This window comes from Gossypium raimondii, chromosome 11 (assembly GCF_025698545.1).
Source record: "Gossypium raimondii isolate GPD5lz chromosome 11, ASM2569854v1, whole genome shotgun sequence".
NCBI classification, from domain to species: domain Eukaryota; kingdom Viridiplantae; phylum Streptophyta; class Magnoliopsida; order Malvales; family Malvaceae; genus Gossypium; species Gossypium raimondii.
The window spans coordinates 49,130,091-49,148,576 of NC_068575.1; the positions used below are offsets into that span (position 1 = coordinate 49,130,091).

At 34.3% G+C, this 18,486-nt stretch overlaps 2 protein-coding genes across 8 annotated transcripts; one reads left to right on the forward strand and one right to left on the reverse strand.

The window, feature by feature from the left end:
- Positions 1-221: 221 nt before the first annotated feature.
- Positions 222-9,897, reverse strand: LOC105803394 (uncharacterized). 6 transcript variants are annotated; one of them, XM_012635550.2, is made up of 16 exons: positions 9,367-9,895; positions 7,974-8,674; positions 6,051-7,403; positions 5,502-5,915; positions 5,339-5,410; positions 5,093-5,182; positions 4,946-4,983; positions 4,744-4,831; positions 4,516-4,653; positions 3,652-3,843; positions 3,486-3,565; positions 3,329-3,401; positions 3,145-3,246; positions 2,723-2,828; positions 1,613-1,700; positions 222-679 (listed from the first exon to the last, which is right to left on the reverse strand). In XM_012635550.2, exons 1-16 carry the CDS (start codon positions 9,734-9,736, stop codon positions 502-504), a joined length of 4,083 nt encoding a protein of 1,360 aa, XP_012491004.1. In that variant the 5' UTR covers positions 9,737-9,895; the 3' UTR covers positions 222-501. The 6 variants fall into 6 exon arrangements, 5 of the variants coding, with proteins under 5 accessions (XP_012491004.1, XP_052479319.1, XP_012491002.1 ...); XM_052623359.1 differs by having other exon boundaries at positions 4,946-4,980; positions 9,367-9,894; XM_012635548.2 differs by having other exon boundaries at positions 4,516-4,659; positions 4,946-4,980; positions 9,367-9,894.
- Positions 9,898-15,634: 5,737 nt separating this feature from the next.
- LOC105803393 (probable glycosyltransferase At5g03795) lies at positions 15,635-17,721 on the forward strand. Of its 2 annotated transcripts, none has more exons than XM_012635546.2 (3): positions 15,635-16,312; positions 16,401-16,749; positions 16,859-17,721. In XM_012635546.2, exons 1-3 carry the CDS (start codon positions 15,816-15,818, stop codon positions 17,486-17,488), a joined length of 1,476 nt encoding a protein of 491 aa, XP_012491000.1. In that variant the 5' UTR covers positions 15,635-15,815; the 3' UTR covers positions 17,489-17,721. The 2 variants fall into 2 exon arrangements, with proteins under 2 accessions (XP_012491000.1, XP_012490999.1); XM_012635545.2 differs by having other exon boundaries at positions 16,817-17,719.
- The last annotated feature ends 765 nt before the right edge of the window (positions 17,722-18,486 follow it).

Consider the following 18,486-nt stretch of genomic DNA (forward strand, 5'->3'; position numbering starts at 1 on the left):
TAGTGTAAAAAATACACTGTCCAAACTATACAAAATGCCGCACTTCGGTCCACAATGCCGGGATTGAACATCATGATTTATTTCTCAAATGTTAACAAGTTGATTCCTTCACTAGGATTAGGTCTTGGGTATCTGTACTTTGTCAGTCCTCAAATCATTAATACTACCACTTGGAATGAACAAAAAACAAGGAGAAAAAATAGGGAAAAAGATAAAAGAGATTAGCCTGCTAAAAGAGTTCATTTTACTTCAAACTCATCGGGTTCAGCTAAACAGGCTACTTTAAGGTGCCCCAGGACAAAGATTTACACAACCACAAAAAATTGTTCCACAAATTTGAGAAAGAAATGTAATCATGACTTACTAAGGATGTCAGGGCAAGTTGTAACATGCAGAATACAATTTACAGAGAAACTTCATGCTCACACAAGCAAATATTGAAAGGACTCCAACAAATTGTTGATGTCCCTCCTGTCTTCTTTAAGATGCTAGAAACCCTCATCACCTGCCTGAAGATTGAATCACCTGGGAAACACACCTACAGATCCTTATAATCCTCGAATATCCAGATCTAAGGTTCCCAACCGCTGCTTTAATTTCAGCTGAGAGTGCTAGGCTTTCGGTCCCAGTGGCAGAAGTCTGTAACTGATAAGGTAGGATATCTGAAGGATAAACTCCACTGTAAGAAACCAAGAAAAAAGAAAGTATAATTAGTTGACAAATTATAACAAAACATATCTGCCTTGATTCTTGTTGATGCATAATGTAATATTTTACAAAGATGAAATAAGATACAACAATAAGCAATCATCATATGTGCACAAAACCAATATTTGTATATTTAGACAATTACAGCATCTGTTGAACATGTAAAGAATCATTATCTGTCACTTATAATACAATCTGTTCCAGAACTGGAAAATTTGATGACCTAAAAGAGCTCAAATATTGATGATACTTTTATAGCAAGACCAATAATATAACATTCAATATACGTTAAGCAGTCAATCCAAAGTTAAAAAACTGAACTCGTACAATAAAATTATCTGACTTTTGAACTAAAGTTTTATTGGAAAAAGAAAGACATTAATTTGAAGTCTACATTAATTATCGAACCAAACCAATCCATAGAAATTAGTATAAAATCAACATAATAAACAAAGCAATTACAAACTATTTGCAACTTTCGAAGACCAAAGCTCTGGATACAAATTATACAATAGTTACAAATTAATCCATTCTCATTACGGCATAAATTTCTCAACCACGTGAAAATATCTTACATCCAAACCATGTAATTCAGATATAAGACAAAGAATCAGACTCGCAAAATGCTTATCAATAAAAACGTTTAAAGGACAGTTTATGCCAGACTTTACCAGTTCAAACACATGCTGTCAAGAGTCATCATCCAAATCAGGCAATTCAGATATAAGATAATGCATCAGACATTACCGGTTACAAATTAATCCATTCTCAATAGAGCATAAATTTCTCAACCACATGAAATGATCATACATCCAAACCGGGCAATTCAGAAATAAGATAAAGCATCAGCCTTGCAAAATGCTTATCATTGAAAATATAACAAACAATTTATGAAAGACTTTACCAGTTCAAACAAGTCATGTCAAGAGTCATTGTCACCTTTACACCACTGTCAAAATCAATGAAAGCAAACTGCAAATCCAGCTGCTTAGCTGCAAAGCATAGAGGTGCTATCAAGTTTCAATCTAAATTTCAACAGATATAAGTGCAAAAGTAGTTCACTCAACAGAGATTTTACTTTGCCAAGCCATGTATGGCTATGCTCAAGCCCTAATACAACACTACTACAAAATTGAAGTAATTGGATGAGATAGAAGCATTAAAACTTTGGATGGTAATTGCACAAGAGACTCAACCTTGAGTGTGTCCAACTCACTGAAGAAGAAACCTGACCACTATTTGTTTCATGATTGTTATGCCATCCTACCACTAGTAAAAGAAACATCTAGGAGTGACGCAGGAGCTTCAAATTAAAAATAAATAAATTTTATTATTTCAGTTTATTTTATTTAAAGGATTAGATATCTTTTTTTGACAGCTAGGATTATAATTACTTGGGAGTTTAAGTATAGGATTATTAATTAAACTTTATTTGCAAGGAAGAGTAGAAACTTTGTTTCCAAGTAAATCTCCTATATATATTCTGTAACAGAATTTACAGCAGCAGACTTCTATTATTATTTCTTTCAATTTAATTAAGAAACCTAGAGGTTTTCTATAACCCTATGGTTTCTAGAGTTCCATCTTCTTTCCTGTTCATTTGTTCAGCCCTAATTCTTTTTAATTGCTACAGTTTTCTTACCCAATCCACATCAAGGAGCCTAAAATTAATATTTTTTTCCACTCAATAAAAATTAAAACGAAAAAAAGAAGAAGTCAATAAAACAGTTTCAAGGCAGGACAGAACATGCACAGGCTTAAAAGGCATTATATTTAACAAGAAAAGTGATCTAGTCATCCATCTCAACTATGGTTTCAAGACGAAAAGAACCAAATAGCCAACAACCACTTCGCCTAATTGCAAGAGGCTTGATTCAAACCTTAGCAACCTAATGCCCACCCAGAATATAAAAATAATAAAAAGAAAAGGCTAAAATTTTAAATTCTCCAAAGCCATTGACTTAAGGATTTAAACCATGTTGTTACAAATAACATAATGATGGAAAGAAAGTACCTGATGGAGAATTAAAGCTATTTAGAGTCATATTTCTAATCTCTAACCGTGCTATCCGTACTTCCTCAACCACATCAAGCAAATTTCTTAAAAGTGAACAGGTTCTCTGCATAATCAGAACAAATAAAATAAAAACAGTTTCAAACATTGCCTTTATCCTGAAACACTGAAATTTCTGAGATAACAAAGTGCACCAGGAAAATCTCAAGTTCAACAAGCAAAGTCAGAAAAGATAACTGCAAGAAATTACAGTTCCTTGCTTGAAACCTAAAAATATGTACTATTATCTTCATTCTAGTACAACCACGGATCAAGACATAAGCAAGGTGTACTTTTCTGATAGAAGTTAAACTGAAATAAGTTGTTTTATTGCAGAAGAGAAAAGCAAGGTACAGGTGAAATTATGAGACAAAAGTACTTACTTGTGTTTCCTGTGCCAAACTTTTGGGGCCAACATACTTCTTTGTCGGTTCATGGTTAAAGACAAAACGAAACGCAAAGCAAGCATCCATGTTTGGGAAGTTCTAATGAACAAATAAAGATAAGTATGAGAAATGAAACAAAGGGGGGGGGGAATGGCTTCATTTACATGGTTGACTTTGTTACCTTACTGATGTTCATATCATTCAATTTGTTTGCAACAAAAATGCTTGAACCTCGACCAGTATTTAACGTGAGACTGCAAATCAGTATAATGTAAGAATAAATGTGAAACATTTCTGACATGTTAGTCTTTGACAGAGAAAAATACAATAACAAAAACCTCTGACTGATAAACCCACGGTAGTTGAGAACAATATTGTGATGGCCATTCCTGTTCTGCAAATTGTCAACCTCCCACAACTGAAGAAATAACAAACAAGTCATGCCTCTTGTCATATAAATTAATTTCCGTGACTTAAGGAGAAAACAGCGAGAGTTCAACATACTTGAATATCCTGGCGTATAAATCTGCAACAAGTTCTCTTCTTTAGATGATCATTGACCAATTCAATAGTGCCAGAAGAACTCTGTTCTCCTTTTATCTTGCAGTAAATGTCAAAAGACTTGGTTAAATTTTTTATTTTCTTTTCCAGAGCTTCAACTTCACGCTTCATTGTGCTAACTTTACCACCGGCTCCCTGTCATGATACAAAGAAACTTAACATAGATCCACAAAGCTAACCAAATATCCACCACCCACATCTTTTAAACCAATATAAGAGGCACTGTGTTGTTCAACTGTAAAAGACAACATTTTAAGAGAGAGTATGAATCATAATAAATGAGAATGCTGATTTTGGTATAGTTCATAGAATGCTAATAGAAGCATTCAATGCAACAGATTTAAGAGTTCTTCACATATTCCCTTAGGAATGCTTCAAGCTAAATGTTAGTAGTATTTTACAATATAGAAAACCAATGCCCTTAAAACATAAAAATATTCTTTTATTTTTTGGAAAAATCACATGACATTTATATACACACTTACCGTGCAAATATTGTTACTCAAATTTAAGGCATACAGAATTAATCATAAGAAAAACATAGATATCATACTCCTAAGACATAGAACTTTTAAGAAAATGTAAGCCAAAATCTTCCAAGATAATAATTCTAATTTAAGCAAATTCTTATCCACTCAAATGTCTTTGAAAGAAATCAAAATACAATTTTAAAAAGAAAATTGAGAGCCATACAAATCCAATCCCGTATGGATTTGATTTAAAAAGGATGAAAACACATGGTAAAATAAAGCAGATGAAGGCCAGCAGAAGCCTTTATAGCAGCAAAGGGAAAAACAATGAGGGTACCTCAAGGTTGTCCAAGAATGTAACTGAACATGAATTATCGCCAAGTTTAGTGTCCTTTTCAGCAGAAACAGAATGATGTTTGGCACAATTTAACTTCAACATTTGAGACTTCCGAACTCCGGTTCTTAGTAACTCTACCTGTTTCTGAAATGAGAAATATATCAAGCAATAGAGAGTAGGCATTTGAGAGAAGTGAAGAAAAAAACAAACAGAAAGGAAAGCAAATACCAGCAATCTTTCACGCTTCACATGCATCAACTGCATTTTAGCCTTTCCATAGACTATTCTATAGAGCAATTGTCTTGTTTCAGCTACCCTGCAAGGCCATCATTTCAGCAACTTTACCACTTGTAATGCTAAACCAATTCCAGAAACCAATATTAGCCACATTCGTGATACGCCTGTGATAAAAATCACAGAGGGGAACAACCTTTTATGTAGAATATTGCAGGATTCATTGTATGACTGCTAACAGCAACAAATAAGAGTGGTATCAGCAATATGATAGTGAAGTTTGGTTAGAGTAAAAGGAAGCAATGAGTACCCCTGCAAAAACTAAGTTTCCAATTTTACTTACTGAGCAAAGCTGGGATTGGATTTCAGAACAAAGCAACTCTAATATATTAACCTTCTGCTGATGAAGCAATTTATCTTCCAACTTGTTTATCTGCACATTCAGGTTACTGAGGCCATGCATGTATGTATATAGAAGAGGAAACTTTTACATGGGTATTTAGGTTATGAAAGATGTCATCACAATCTATAACCCATTTAGAAAACTGTTTAAATGAATGCAGTAAATTTAGAAAAGCAAGATACGTACCATTTTTATATTTAGTTTATCAAAACATGGAGACAGTAGCTGATTTGTATCTGCTGATAGTTTGAGAGAAATCTGCAATACAAGCTCTATATGTCAATTCAAAAGGAAGGGTAAAAAGAAAAAGTTGCTATTATATCAGCAAACCTAGAACTGCAACACATACATCAGTCTGATTCATCAATATCTTGACACCTTCAATCCTTTCATTTTCTATGTTACTTCCATAAGAATATTCTGATGTGTGGTCCATATTTTTCTCTCCAACTTTACAAAATTTCAGACCATGCTGCATTTGGATATTATTATCTGAATGTTGCACATCTACACAAGCTACTTCTTCACTAGTCCTTTTTCTTTTTGAAATGTTCTGGATGTCTTGGACAGGACTAGGGTTAGATCTTCGAAGACAGTCATCAATCCTGTGTACATTTGGACTGCAGTTAAGAGATACCACACCTTTTGCAACAGAGAGTTGCATATTGTCACCATGTAATGCATTATGCATTTCTTTCCTGCAGGGGCATAGACTTGGATCTTTTGAAGTGGGACTCTGAGTTTGCTTCTTTCTAAAGGGGCTCTGAGCAATCATTGCACCAGAGGTTAAATGTCAGCCATAGTATCAATTAAGGGCCAGTATTGACAAAAAAAGAAGAGAAAGATCTGATTGAAGTTCTGACAGACACCAAGAGAAGATATAGAAAAAGATATAAACCTTTTGAGGCGACCTCTCATTTTTCCTTGCATGTGCATCTGGGGAAGCATAAACAGAAGCTTGCATCTGTTCCTCGATAAAATGTTCACTGGACTGGGTTCTTTCAACTGCAGTCTGGGTATTTTTCCCTGGGCCTCCTGACTGCAGCTTCCTGATGGGCCCCTCAGGGAAGTTCATTGAGGTTGAGAAAGTATTCTGCAAATCAAATCCATTACTTTCTCTTTCATCCACCACTTTTACTGCAGAAGTGTTTATTAAACAGTCAACAAGCGGTGCACTTGGTGGTGTTCTGTTTTCAGCTTTTGCAGTTAAATTGTTACTGCTAGGAACGGTTTCTACCGAGTTGCACTCTTGTCTAGAAATAATGGCAATATTATCCTCATTGTGAAGCTTTAAACTGCCAAACAGACTATCTTTATGCCCCGTTGATGATGACAACTTCTCAGTTAACCTATTCACTAGAGGAGAAACAAGCTTATAAAGTGTATCAGTATCTCTCTTATCTTTGCTTATTTCACGTGCAATATCCTTTGGCGAGGAATTAAAAGTGGAAGCTACTAGTGCGGCATCTGCGGAATCTACTGGTGTCAACGAATGATTTGTCGCTTTCTTTCCTGAGTGAGTGAACTTAGAAGGTGAAGTAATTTTAGCCATTATTTCAGTAGATTTGTCATTATATTCATCTTTTGCAAGTCCTGTGGTCTCTCCATCTTGGCTCAAACTACTAACGTTTTTTGGAGTTCCAAGACCACTGCAATCTTTCTCCCCCTGCTTCAGACCAACACCAGACAACTTCTCCTCTCCATTATTAGTGAAGGCATTTTCCTGTTGGCACTGAAGATCCTCATTCATTTCCTCCATGATTGTGTTGAATGACAAAGCTCTAGAAGTAAGGGACTCTGATGATCCAAGTTTTGACTTTGGACCTCCATCACTGAAAGCAGAAGCACAGGAAGAAGGCTCTGGAATTTTTAACTCAGAATTACTTTTCAGAATGGAAGCCACAGTCCCACCTTCATTTATACTTCCCTTGCTCAAAACAGAACCTGATTGCTTTGGTGAAGGAGTAACAAATAGCATACGTCTGGGTGAATTAGTAGTATCCAGAAGAATTTGTTGTCTTTTAGCAGATAATGAATGTATGGACCCCGCTAATGGAGATCCATGCAGCTGAGGAAAATTTTCGTTCAGCCCATCAATAGTTGGCAGCTGATTTCCATTTTCAAAATGTCTGACCAACTCTAACTGAAAAGCTTCACTGCTCCGGTTCACTGGAGTACCATTAGTGATAGCAATGGACTCCAAATTCAACACACGTGTTCCAGACTGAACTTCAGAATTCTCATTGTCTCCCTGAAATTGAAACAACTAAAAATTAGAGCAAATCCATGCCTTAGTTCATCCTGAAGAAAATGGAGATAATTACTAAACTAAAATTAAGTATATAAATGTCATTAACCATCTCCACATGCGGGCATCTACAGAGGAAAAATACGAAATTGTCTCGGTGAAAACTAGAATAGTAACTCTTCTTGAGTTGACAAGTGCAATATAGTTGCATCTATGACATGTCATCATGATGAAACATGGATTTCTAAAAAGAACAGAACCGCATCCCAGATTTCAAGAAAAAGAAAATGACAACTCTGCAGATGTTAGGATCCAAAAGAAGAACAGTATAAATGAAAACTGCTAGAATCCCATGGTGCTACAACAACCCATATTAATCTACTTACTGAAATTATCAAATTTAGTATTAAAAATAAAACAACCAAAATCCTGAGAAAACAATCCGAAGTACCATTAGATTGATAGGAGAACATACTCTGTTCCCGGATATTATCAAATTAAATTATTAAGAACAAATTACCAAAACACAGATAACAGCAATCTAGGCAGAATCAAGTTGATAGAAGAACGCACTTTGTTCAGCTGCTTAGGAGTTTGATGATCAACAAAATCATCAGCAACTGGACTATCCTTTGAGTTTGACGAGCAGTCACGCAAAATTTTAGCTGCAAGAGTGGTTGTTGTATCACTCGTTGCCTCAACCAGTGAGTTATGAGCAATAGAAGTGCCCTTACCCGAAATATCATTATTATTACGGGTGCAGAGCTCTGAATCCCCAAAATGCAAGGGTTCCGTGCAGTCATTACCATTACCATTACCATGAGATACAGCACTTGTTAATAATTTTGGCCTAACAGAACGAGAAGCAGGGATGGCATTAAATTCACTGCCTTTAGCCAAGAGTGCTTCTAATGCAGGAGGGAGCCTCCCATAATCATACCGATGCATGCTTTCTCCAACAATACTCATGTCATTGGAACCTCCATTAATAGGTACAGCCAATGGAGACTTTAGTTTCCCCACTTTTGTTAACACCATAGAACTTTCCAGATCAGAAGATGTTCTAGCTTGGAAAGGAGTCTTTTCTTCAGATGGAAGAGGAACTCCCGTTGAAGTATCGAAATCTCCTGATTCTGATCGTGCAATGCTGCGAAAATGCATCGAAAATGTTGTCGAATCCATTGTGATATCATGGTTATCATCTGAAGCAGCAGAATCAGATAACCTTCCAGATCGAATAAAGTTTGCAGACACAGGTCCAAAAAAATTATCATCTGCAAACCATGGAAACAACCACCATTAACCATTCTATTTATTAGCTTAAATCATTGGGTTTTTCTTATAAATAGAACATAAAGAATTTTCAGTAATAAAATATTACTTAGGCTCCATTTTATGATGCTTTTGCTACTTGCTTGTTTTTGCTTTTTTGGGTAATTGATACAAAGCAAATGAAAGAAGTAAAAAGCAGCAGCACAATTTATTTAAAATGAGGAAACAATTGAAAATGTAATACCGAGTATAACATAATTTGTCCATATAGAAGTAAAATCCTGCACTTTGTCATCTAAAGCAATTGCATATTTTCTCATAATCTTTCAAAACTTTTCTTTGCTTTTGTACTGAAACACACTTTTTGCTCCTTCACTTAGGCAAACAGCATAAGCACCAACGAAATTCATAGAATTTGCTAAAAAGAAAATTCACAATTCATATCTACTAAAAGATGGACAAAACATTAAAACATAACTCACCTTCAAACATAATTGCTGTATCTAAAAGCAAAATGGAGCATTTCACTATTCACCAAAAACTATTAACTTCTACCTACTAAAGACATATAACCATGTGATTTAATATCGAAGTCACAATTTATGCATTTTGCTTTCCATACCATTCCTGAAAACTCTAAATTTTGTTAAACAAAAAAATGCTTACAAAAATCAACAATGCAGCCCAAACTAACCATCATTGGAGGTAGCAGATCCAACTGTGCTACTTCCACCAGGAGATGGCGTGTCTATCGGCCTCAAGAACAACTTTCCGGCACTCATAACGTCGTCGTTGTCATCCTCGTCGTCGCCACCACTGGTGGAGTCATCACTATCCACCAAATCCCTAAAGAGCTCAGTTACTTCCTTTTCCGTTTCAGAGGCCTGCTTCGGAGTAGAGTCTGGCGGGGTCTCGTACTCATCATCGCGCTTGAAGATGTGGATTGAGGTGATCTCTCGGTCGGCGAAGCTAACGCGCCGCGACCGTTTCTCCCTGAGCGCGATGCTTCCTTTGTCCGTTCCCTGCGTATCGCGTGGTGGTTCGTCGGGGAATTTGGAGGCCATTCTTGCTAAGAAGCGAGAGGGGAGATTGGGAATTAGGGTTCAGAAATTTAAGTGCATTTTGGTTTTCTGGTGTTTCAGTGGCTTTGTGCGGCAAATGTCGCGTTGGAAATGGGACTTTTGAATTTACATTTTGCAGGCAGCTCATTCTTTATTTTTCGTACATAATTTTTTTTTGTTCTTTTTTGAAGCATTCCTACATAAACTTTTTAAGTTCTAAAACATTAAGATAAAAATAATAAAATAAAGCAATATTAAAAATTAGGCTTAAATGTTAAAAAAATTACTTTGGTAAAAATAAGGGAAAAATATATTAGCAGTTACTAAATTTTTATTAAAATAACATTTCAGTTACTAAATTTTCAAAAGTGATAAATCAGTTACTAATATTTATGAAAAGTGACAAATTAGTCACCTAAACTCATTTTATGCTACAAACGTAACGTACACCTGATGTGACCCGTTAGGGTGCCATGTTGGACATGATCGGATGTCCGTATCAAATCCTTTTATCAATTTATAAGGATTACTAGTTAAATAGAAGAACTCTAGTCGAAAGAAGAAGAATAAGAAATTGAGATACCCATTATGATTACGGTATGCTACTGTGGAAACCTAGCCAATTTAAAGACTTTTTGGTTCAATAACAACCCAGGTAGGAGGTTTTTTGGGTGCAAGAAGTATGAGAGTGGGTTTCAAAATGCATGTTGTTTTTCGCCTGGTTTGATCCACCATTGACGCCTCATTCACGAATTGTGTTGTTGGGTGTTTCGAAAAAAGTTAGGACAATGGAAGATGCAAGAAGGAAGGAGAGAATATGGTTGATGGCGTTGTTATTTGAAATTTTGTTATGGTTGTTGAAATGAAAAACTAGCTTATGGTTTTTTCTAGATCAATGGTTTGAGGGACATTGGTGGAGGTAGTGTTAAATGTAAGAAGGGGTTTAGGGTGTGAGTTAAATGCATTGTTATATGTAATTTGTTTTATATAATGGATGTTGGAAAGTTTAATTTATGGAATGAATTAAAAACAATAAAGATATTTTGTACACAGGAAACAAAAGCATAAAACATTGCAAAATATTGTAGTTCATTCATTAATTAGGGCCAAATTGTTTACAAAAACAAGATAATCCTATATGTCTTGTAACTACATAGGCCAAGCTATTTCAAATTTGCCTACAGTTCAATACAATTGAACTGAGTGGAATTGTAGGTGCCTAAGTTTAGAAACCAATAGCAATAATAGGCAATTTACACAATAAGCTCAAAACAATTAACAAAATAAACTTACATCTTGCAAGTTTAGTTATGTGATATTGGGTAAAGCTTAATCCATAAGGTGTCATCAATGGGTCTGAGACAGATGACTCTTGAGTAGAAGGTATTCATCTAACAATAGTTGATTGTCCAGTTGATTTCCTCTTGAATGGAAGTTTTTATCTTGGGGCAGCTTCTTAGTGAGTTGGAGCAGCAACTTGATGAGTTTGCAGCATATGTTGGTTATGAACACCAACTGTGTGTCTTATGACCTACATGAACAAGTCAAGTCATCCATCAAACACATTGCATATGAAAAGTAAAGTAATGAAGCTAAGTGTTCAAGGCAAATGACTTACTAGAGGGTTTTGGCCAACTTTCACTCTACAACTCCTCTTATTGTGGCCAAATTTCTTGCATTTATTGCACTTCATTTGTACCCTTTTTTTGGTCAGCTTTGTTGTTGTTTGTGGTTCTTCAATTTCTTTCATTCTGATATTAGTAGGTCTTCCAGGTGGCCTTCTTATTGGATGGGGCAATATTAGCAGCATGTCCAGCAAAAGCTCCTATTGCTTAGAACCCTTATTGGCCTGATGAAGTTGGAGTAGATGGCAAGCTGAGTTTCCTTGGTGTAGCAGTTATCTACATAAGTTTCAGGGTTCTCATCTTTTAGATGAATGACAGTCACTACATGATTGCAAAGGATGCCAGTGATCTCCCATTTCTTGCAAGAATGTTCAACTAGGTCCACCACATGCTGGGTGCCTAGACCTCATTCAACTTGATACCTCTCCCCAACAACATGTGATGGGAAACAACTAAAAACAGTTTAACATATTAGGAGTAGAGACATAGACAGTTCAACATTTTATGAATATTGGCAAAATAAAGGCATACATGGAGCAATCATATTTAAAAATAAATCTATTTACCTCATTGAATATTTGATATTAACATCTAGCTTTTTCTTGATCTTTGGACACAAGTTTCCTTTAAACCTTCTAGCTTATTTTTTCTTTTTGACAATCTACGACATAATTTTGTCCTAATTGTTTCCATCATAGTCATAATGGGCTTCCCTCTTACTTCTAGGATCAACTTGTGTAAGTAGCGGAAAGGAATATCAATTACAAAATCATAAAACAATTCACAAATAAAAAAAAAATAAACGGCATATAGAAAAAATATATAGGGTTTACCTTGTTAAAACATTCACAAAGATCATACACGGCATGTCAGACTTGCTCCTTAATGAGAAAGGGGACATTGACTAATGAGCAGGGTTCTTTCCCTTCAACCAATTGTAAGCATCTTGATTGGTATTCTTCAATTCAACCATGACATCTTCAAAATCCCTTGCAGTGCTTGCTCTGGCAATTTTCCAAAACAAGTATTTTAAAGTCTTTGTTTTGAAAGAAGCCTTCTTGAAATTTTAACGTAAGTGTCAACAACAAACATCTTGCTTCTACAAGTACAGAATAAAAACAAATTAATTTTTTGACATACTGGCAAAAACAAAAATAGAAAAAGCAAACAAATTGTGTTTTATCTTCTATTCGTCAGACATAAAAGATATCTAATATGAGCTCATAATTTCTAATAACAACTAGGTCAACTCCAAGAACCAGCATTTGTATCTTTAGTTTATCATCTCTCACAAATTCTGTACCTCTCTCTTAAGAAAAGATGATGTTCATCATTAAATTCATTTTTGTTTTCAAAAATCAGGCAATGGTCTTTGTCGTAGTCGCCACCAGCCACTGTCTATCGGTGTTTCATGTATTGGAAAGTAGGCTTCTTAATTTTCTTTAAACTCTGATCACCAGAGTGCTATTATTTTAAAACTCAAACTTTGTATTTTGCAACAACCCTGATACTGTTTTCTTCTCTGGTATGCGATCTTCCATGCCATTATAAATATTAGGATTACATCATCTTAATTTTTAAAGTCAGTATACTATTTGTTCTTCAAAGTTGTACCTATTTATCACTTTAGTATCTAAATTTTTTATAGCAGTTTAGTACCTAAACTTTTCATCTCATTATCAATTTACCCCGACCATTAATAATGCTGAAGAAAAGGGTAATGTGGCATGCGCAATTGAAAACTTTAGGTACCAAAGTAATAATTGAATACAATTTTGGGAGACAAATAGTTTTAGGGTTTGTTTTGCTTCTATCTTTGGCTAAAGCAATTAGGGTCTGTTTGATTGCCAGTAAAATATTTTCCGTAAAATGATTTCTGGAAAATGTTTTACTTTTCTGTAAAATGATTTACTGGAAAATATTTTCTGGTGTTTGATTGAATCTGTATAAAATATTTTTTTGCTATTTGGCAGATTTTCTGAAAATATTTTCCGGAAAAGTTGTTTTTGCATATATTAATATGTATTAATAAATTTTTATATTTTAAATTGTTTTTACATATATTGCAATGATTTATTTATAATAATACTCAATTATTAAGCTACAATATTAATCGTTATAAATTGAAAAAAACTAATATCAAATTAATTATTTGTAATTGTGTTAAAAAAACAAGTATTGAATAATTAAAAAACAAGTTACTGGAAAATCGATAAATAGAAGCAATTTTCTACTGGGAATGAAGGAGGCGATAGAGAGGAGAGCACGGAAAATGTCTTACGGAAATTGAAAGGGTAAGACATTTTCCCTAAAATGTAACCCATTTTCCCTTGTTTTGGAGTTCATTTTCCAAATGAAAAATGTTTTCCGCCAATCAAACGCTGGAAAAGTTGAAAATGATTTTCCGAAAAATCAATTACGTGAACAAAATATCATTTTAGCTCTTCCAATAAGTATATAAATTAACATTTGAATCTAATGTGAATATCACGTTTGTTGGCACTTATAAATGCAGAAGGATTCTATAAATATGTATATTAACATTTGAATTTAAATGTAAATACTTTAAAATATCTATTGCTTAGAAGTGTCGGGAAAACTTTTGTTGGAAACAAAATTAGATATTGTCAACACTTGTGGTCAGCCTGTCAAAATTTTTCTATCGGCACTCATCTAGCTGCCAATCAATCAATGGTTATGGTGGTCAGGATTGGTTTTGAAATAAGAAATAAGAAATAAGAAAAATAGTAAACACATTTTTAAAGCCCAACTCTTTGGATTCCTCACAAATGCAGATTTCTTTTTGTGTAAAAACCTTACCTTCTTCCGTAAGGGAGCATTAAAAACCCATCAAACTTAACACGAAACACTAGAGCTTTCCCATTTCACATCTCTATCATTTCTTCAACATATATCTCAAATTCCATTCAAAGTCTCTTCTCCTTCATTTTTAATATTTTTATTGTTGAATTTATATTTAAAATTAGTAAATATATAAGTATTAGATATAATTTTATTGTTTGATCAAAATAAATATTCATTTTTTAAAATTATTGATTTTTAATTTTAATATTATTAAATAATATTTTACATTATTTTAGATAATTTTAGATGAATAATAAATATGATATCTCATTCTTTTTAAAAACTATTTTTTATTTTTATTTACATCAAGTGATAAACAACAGTATAATTATATAGTAAAAAAATAATCCTAAACCTATTTATTTTATTCAACCATTTTTATTAAAAAATGTTATATTAAGTAAAAAAATTAAAAGGATTATTAGTCACATTTAAAATATTAAATGTGAAAAGTTCTCATTTTAATGGTTTATCAAATACACCACCGTAAGTATTATTTTATTCTTTTCAAACTATAAAGGGTGAGTCTATCTACTATGAGTATGCTGAGTCCACGAAGACGTGAATTCAAGCATGTTAAAGTATATCTATCTTCCTATTTAATAATTGAAGAGGGGTATAAATAATTTTAGATTTTATCTAAAAAAATTGCTTCTTTACTCCTATAAAATTGCATTTTCTTCCACTTAAATTTAAAATTAAAATTTGATTTCTTTAAAACAATAAATTCATAATTATTTTTAAAAGAAATAATTCTATAATTTAATTCTTTTAAAATTTATAATTATCCAAATAAAATATAAACTTAACCCTTGTTTAGATTGAAGTGAAAAGGATAAGTGTGTTTTTACTGGTTGTTAAATAAATAAGTTGGAATGTGCAACCATGTTTTAAAAACCAAGGGGCAATTGGTTTATGTTGAAGAAAATGGTGCCAAGTCCGTAATGGCGACGGCTCCCTAACTCAGATCTAGAGGCTATCGGGATCATCTTCCTTCCTACAACTTGGAATATTTTAATATTTTAAATATTATGAATTAAATGCATGCTGTAATGGCATTCCCAAAGAATAATCCTAATTCTCAAGATATCATTTGTATTTTTTGAATTAAAACATCTTTTCGAGGTTTATAACCTTGAGTTATTTTCTTTAAAAGTGCATCCCAACATTTTATCAATAATTACCCCCAATTTTTAGTGCAAGAAATATGGATATTAAATCAAATCAATTTCACATTCCCTTTAATTTTTTTTTCTTCAAATTTTAATGATTAAAATAAATCATACACGTACGTGTATATATGAATTCTATATGAAAAAGGGAAGCAAGAACATGTGTATACGAGACCGATATTGGAATAAATAGAGGCCAACTTGGAAAAATAAAATGGAAGCCTCGACTCAAAGAAACTCATTATTAATAGAAATGGTGAACGCTGGCGGCAAAGCACAACCTGCTATCAAGAAATAAATCCCCCAACACCCTCAGCTACTTCTACTTCACCAAGTCCATTAATTTTCTTTGTTTTCAGTTTCTGGTACTAATTTAGAACAAAGGGTTTTTATTGCAAGATTCTGCATGTTGTTGTAGTTATGATGATAAGTCCTCATAATGACAAGGCTCAGCATACACACATTTCATCTTTCCGGTCGTCTCCTTCATTGAATTTGGGTTTAATCCTTGTTATACCGTCCGTCGTGCTCTTAGTTCTTGTCTCTACATTGGTTCCTCACCCTTCCACTTTTTCTCCGTTGTCTTCACCATGGAAATGGAGATATGGCGGCCACTGGTATTCTTCCATCTTCAATGGGTCCTCCACGGATTCTCCTTTCATGGAAGCTGAAACCGATGAACTTGCCCCCAACATGTCTTTTTCAGATGCACTTATTGACAAAGACGTTGACAATGTTACATCCACGACAAGAGTTGTAAAGCGAAGCAGCAAGTTGGAGATGCTCGAAGCATATATGGCAAGAGCTCGATCCTCCATTAAAGAGGCTGCTCGAGTTCGGAACTTGACATCGATTCATCAAGATCCAGATTATGTTCCTCATGGACCAATATACAGAAATGCAAATGCTTTCCATAGGTATACAAATTAAATTTTTCTTTACAGTTTTTTTTTTGTGACTGAATTACAATGAAGTAATGATCTGGTTGAAATCGAAATAATTTAGGAGTTACTTAGAGATGGAGAAGCTGTTCAAGATTTATGTGTACCAGGAAGGAGAGCCACCAATGTTCCATAATGGTCCATGTAAGAGCATATATTCTTCGGAAGGAAGGTTCATTCATGAAGTGGAAAAGGGAAAATTTTATACAACTCAAGATCCTGATGAGGCTTTGGTTTATTTCCTTCCATTCAGTGTTGCCATGCTGGTTCGTTATCTCTACGAGTCTGAATCTCTTAAAACGGATGCCATCGGAAGGATTGTCATCGACTACATCCATGTCATTTCCGGTAAATATCCTTACTGGAACCGTAGCCTTGGTGCTGACCATTTCATGCTCTCCTGCCATGATTGGGTAAGTAATATATATTTGCAACTTGGACATCATATTTAGGCGTATTGGTTGATTAATTTACTTGCAGGGGCCGCTTGCATCCTCCTATGTGCCTCATTTGTTCAACAAGTCCATTAGAGTTTTATGTAATGCAAACACTTCAGAAGGGTTTACTCCAGCTAAAGACGCCTCATTTCCAGAAATCAATCTCTTAAAGGGTGAAGCGGATATCGGCGGTCTTCCACCCTCTCGTCGGTCCATTCTTGCCTTTTTCGCAGGTCATCTCCACGGCTACATCCGGTACCTCCTCCTGAATGAGTGGAAAGATAAAAACGACCCGGACGTCCAAGTGTACGACCAACTTCCCAAGGGAGTTTCGTACATGTCGAAGCTGAAGAACAGCAGGTTTTGCCTATGTCCTAGCGGATACGAAGTGGCGAGCCCGAGAATTGTGGAGGCCATTTATGCAGAGTGTGTTCCGGTGTTGATTTCAGACGGCTATGTGGCGCCTTTCAGTGATGTCCTAAACTGGAACTCCTTCTCGGTTCAGATTACCGTCAAGGACATCCCCAACATAAAAAGGATATTGATGGGCATTTCTCACAGACAATATCTGAGAATGCAAAGGAGAGTGAAGCAAGTTCAAAGGCATTTTGTGGTGAACCCAACGCCTAAGAGATATGATGTTTTCCATATGATTAATCACTCTATTTGGCTTAGAAGATTAAACGTTCACATTCAGGATTTTGGTGTTCCTTGATTTTGACATTTAAGTTTCTTGTCACATGACTTATATTACGAGTAAGGAAATTGCATAAGCATTGTTCAAAATTTCTTTTAGACGAAGCAGAATAGAAAAGGTATAGGGTTTAGGGTTGGGTAAGAGAGTCAAAGCAAAAGAGAGAGTAAACCGTATAGCCTAATGCCCATTAGGTTTTTTGGTCCTCAATCCCTCATGTCATCCTACAACACAAACATGGCGTAGATTTTAGAAGCCCCCCTGCTGTTAGTCTGCTGCCACAATTACATGGTGGAGACACTCTTTCGCCAAATGCCTAAATTAATTCCGCTATGAATTCCTCCACCGCCACAACTTGAAATGACAATTACAACGTACCAACCTAACGTAAAAAAAAAAAAATAATGCATTACAATCTATAGAATATACATTAAAATTTATATAAATATAAAACATCTCAAACACAATGATATTTCAAAATACACAATCACGATATAGATTGTTTTCTTAAATTGTAAGCTTAATTCATCCATGTTGTTATAAATAAATAAAAAACAATATTAAATCTCAATATTTATTGATCCCTCGTGTCTTAGGTTTCATTTGTTTCAAGTAAAAGGTTTTACGGAAAATATTTTCAACCTTTTTCGATGCTTGTTTCATGTAAAATAGGATGGTCAACGTAAAAGGTTTTCCGGCCAAAGTAAAATCATCCCTTATTTTCGTAAAATGTCTTACCAAAAATTTTTTTGTATGACATCTTGCAAACTGATAAGACTCTATTCACTATAACACCCTCATACCTGACCCAAACATCGGGTTAAAGCATTGGGATGTTACATTCTTTACTACATTCTTCACTTGTAAAATATTTTCTTATAAACCTTCATAACTTTTCAATTTAGTCCCTTTTTTGTCATAAAAGTTCAATATTCATTAATTAATCATATTAAATCAATTTTATTTCTTGTTATATTTTATCACATAATTTATCTCATTATATTATTTCACATATTAAA

Coding starts and splice junctions, on each gene's coding strand:
- LOC105803393 (XM_012635545.2), top strand. CDS start 15,816: ATGATGATAAGTCCTCATAATGACAAGGCTCAGCATACACACATTTCA. Junction 16,313..16,400: donor AATGCAAATGCTTTCCATAG/GTATACAAATTA, acceptor GAAATAATTTAG/GAGTTACTTAGAGATGGAGA. Junction 16,750..16,816: donor TGCTCTCCTGCCATGATTGG/GTAAGTAATATA, acceptor ATTTACTTGCAG/GGGCCGCTTGCATCCTCCTA.
- LOC105803394 (XM_012635547.2), bottom strand. CDS start 9,736: ATGGCCTCCAAATTCCCCGACGAACCACCACGCGATACGCAGGGAACG. Junction 4,832..4,945: donor TGCAATATTCTACATAAAAG/GTTGTTCCCCTC, acceptor ATGGCCTTGCAG/GGTAGCTGAAACAAGACAAT. Junction 2,829..3,144: donor GTTTGGCACAGGAAACACAA/GTAAGTACTTTT, acceptor CTGATTATGCAG/AGAACCTGTTCACTTTTAAG.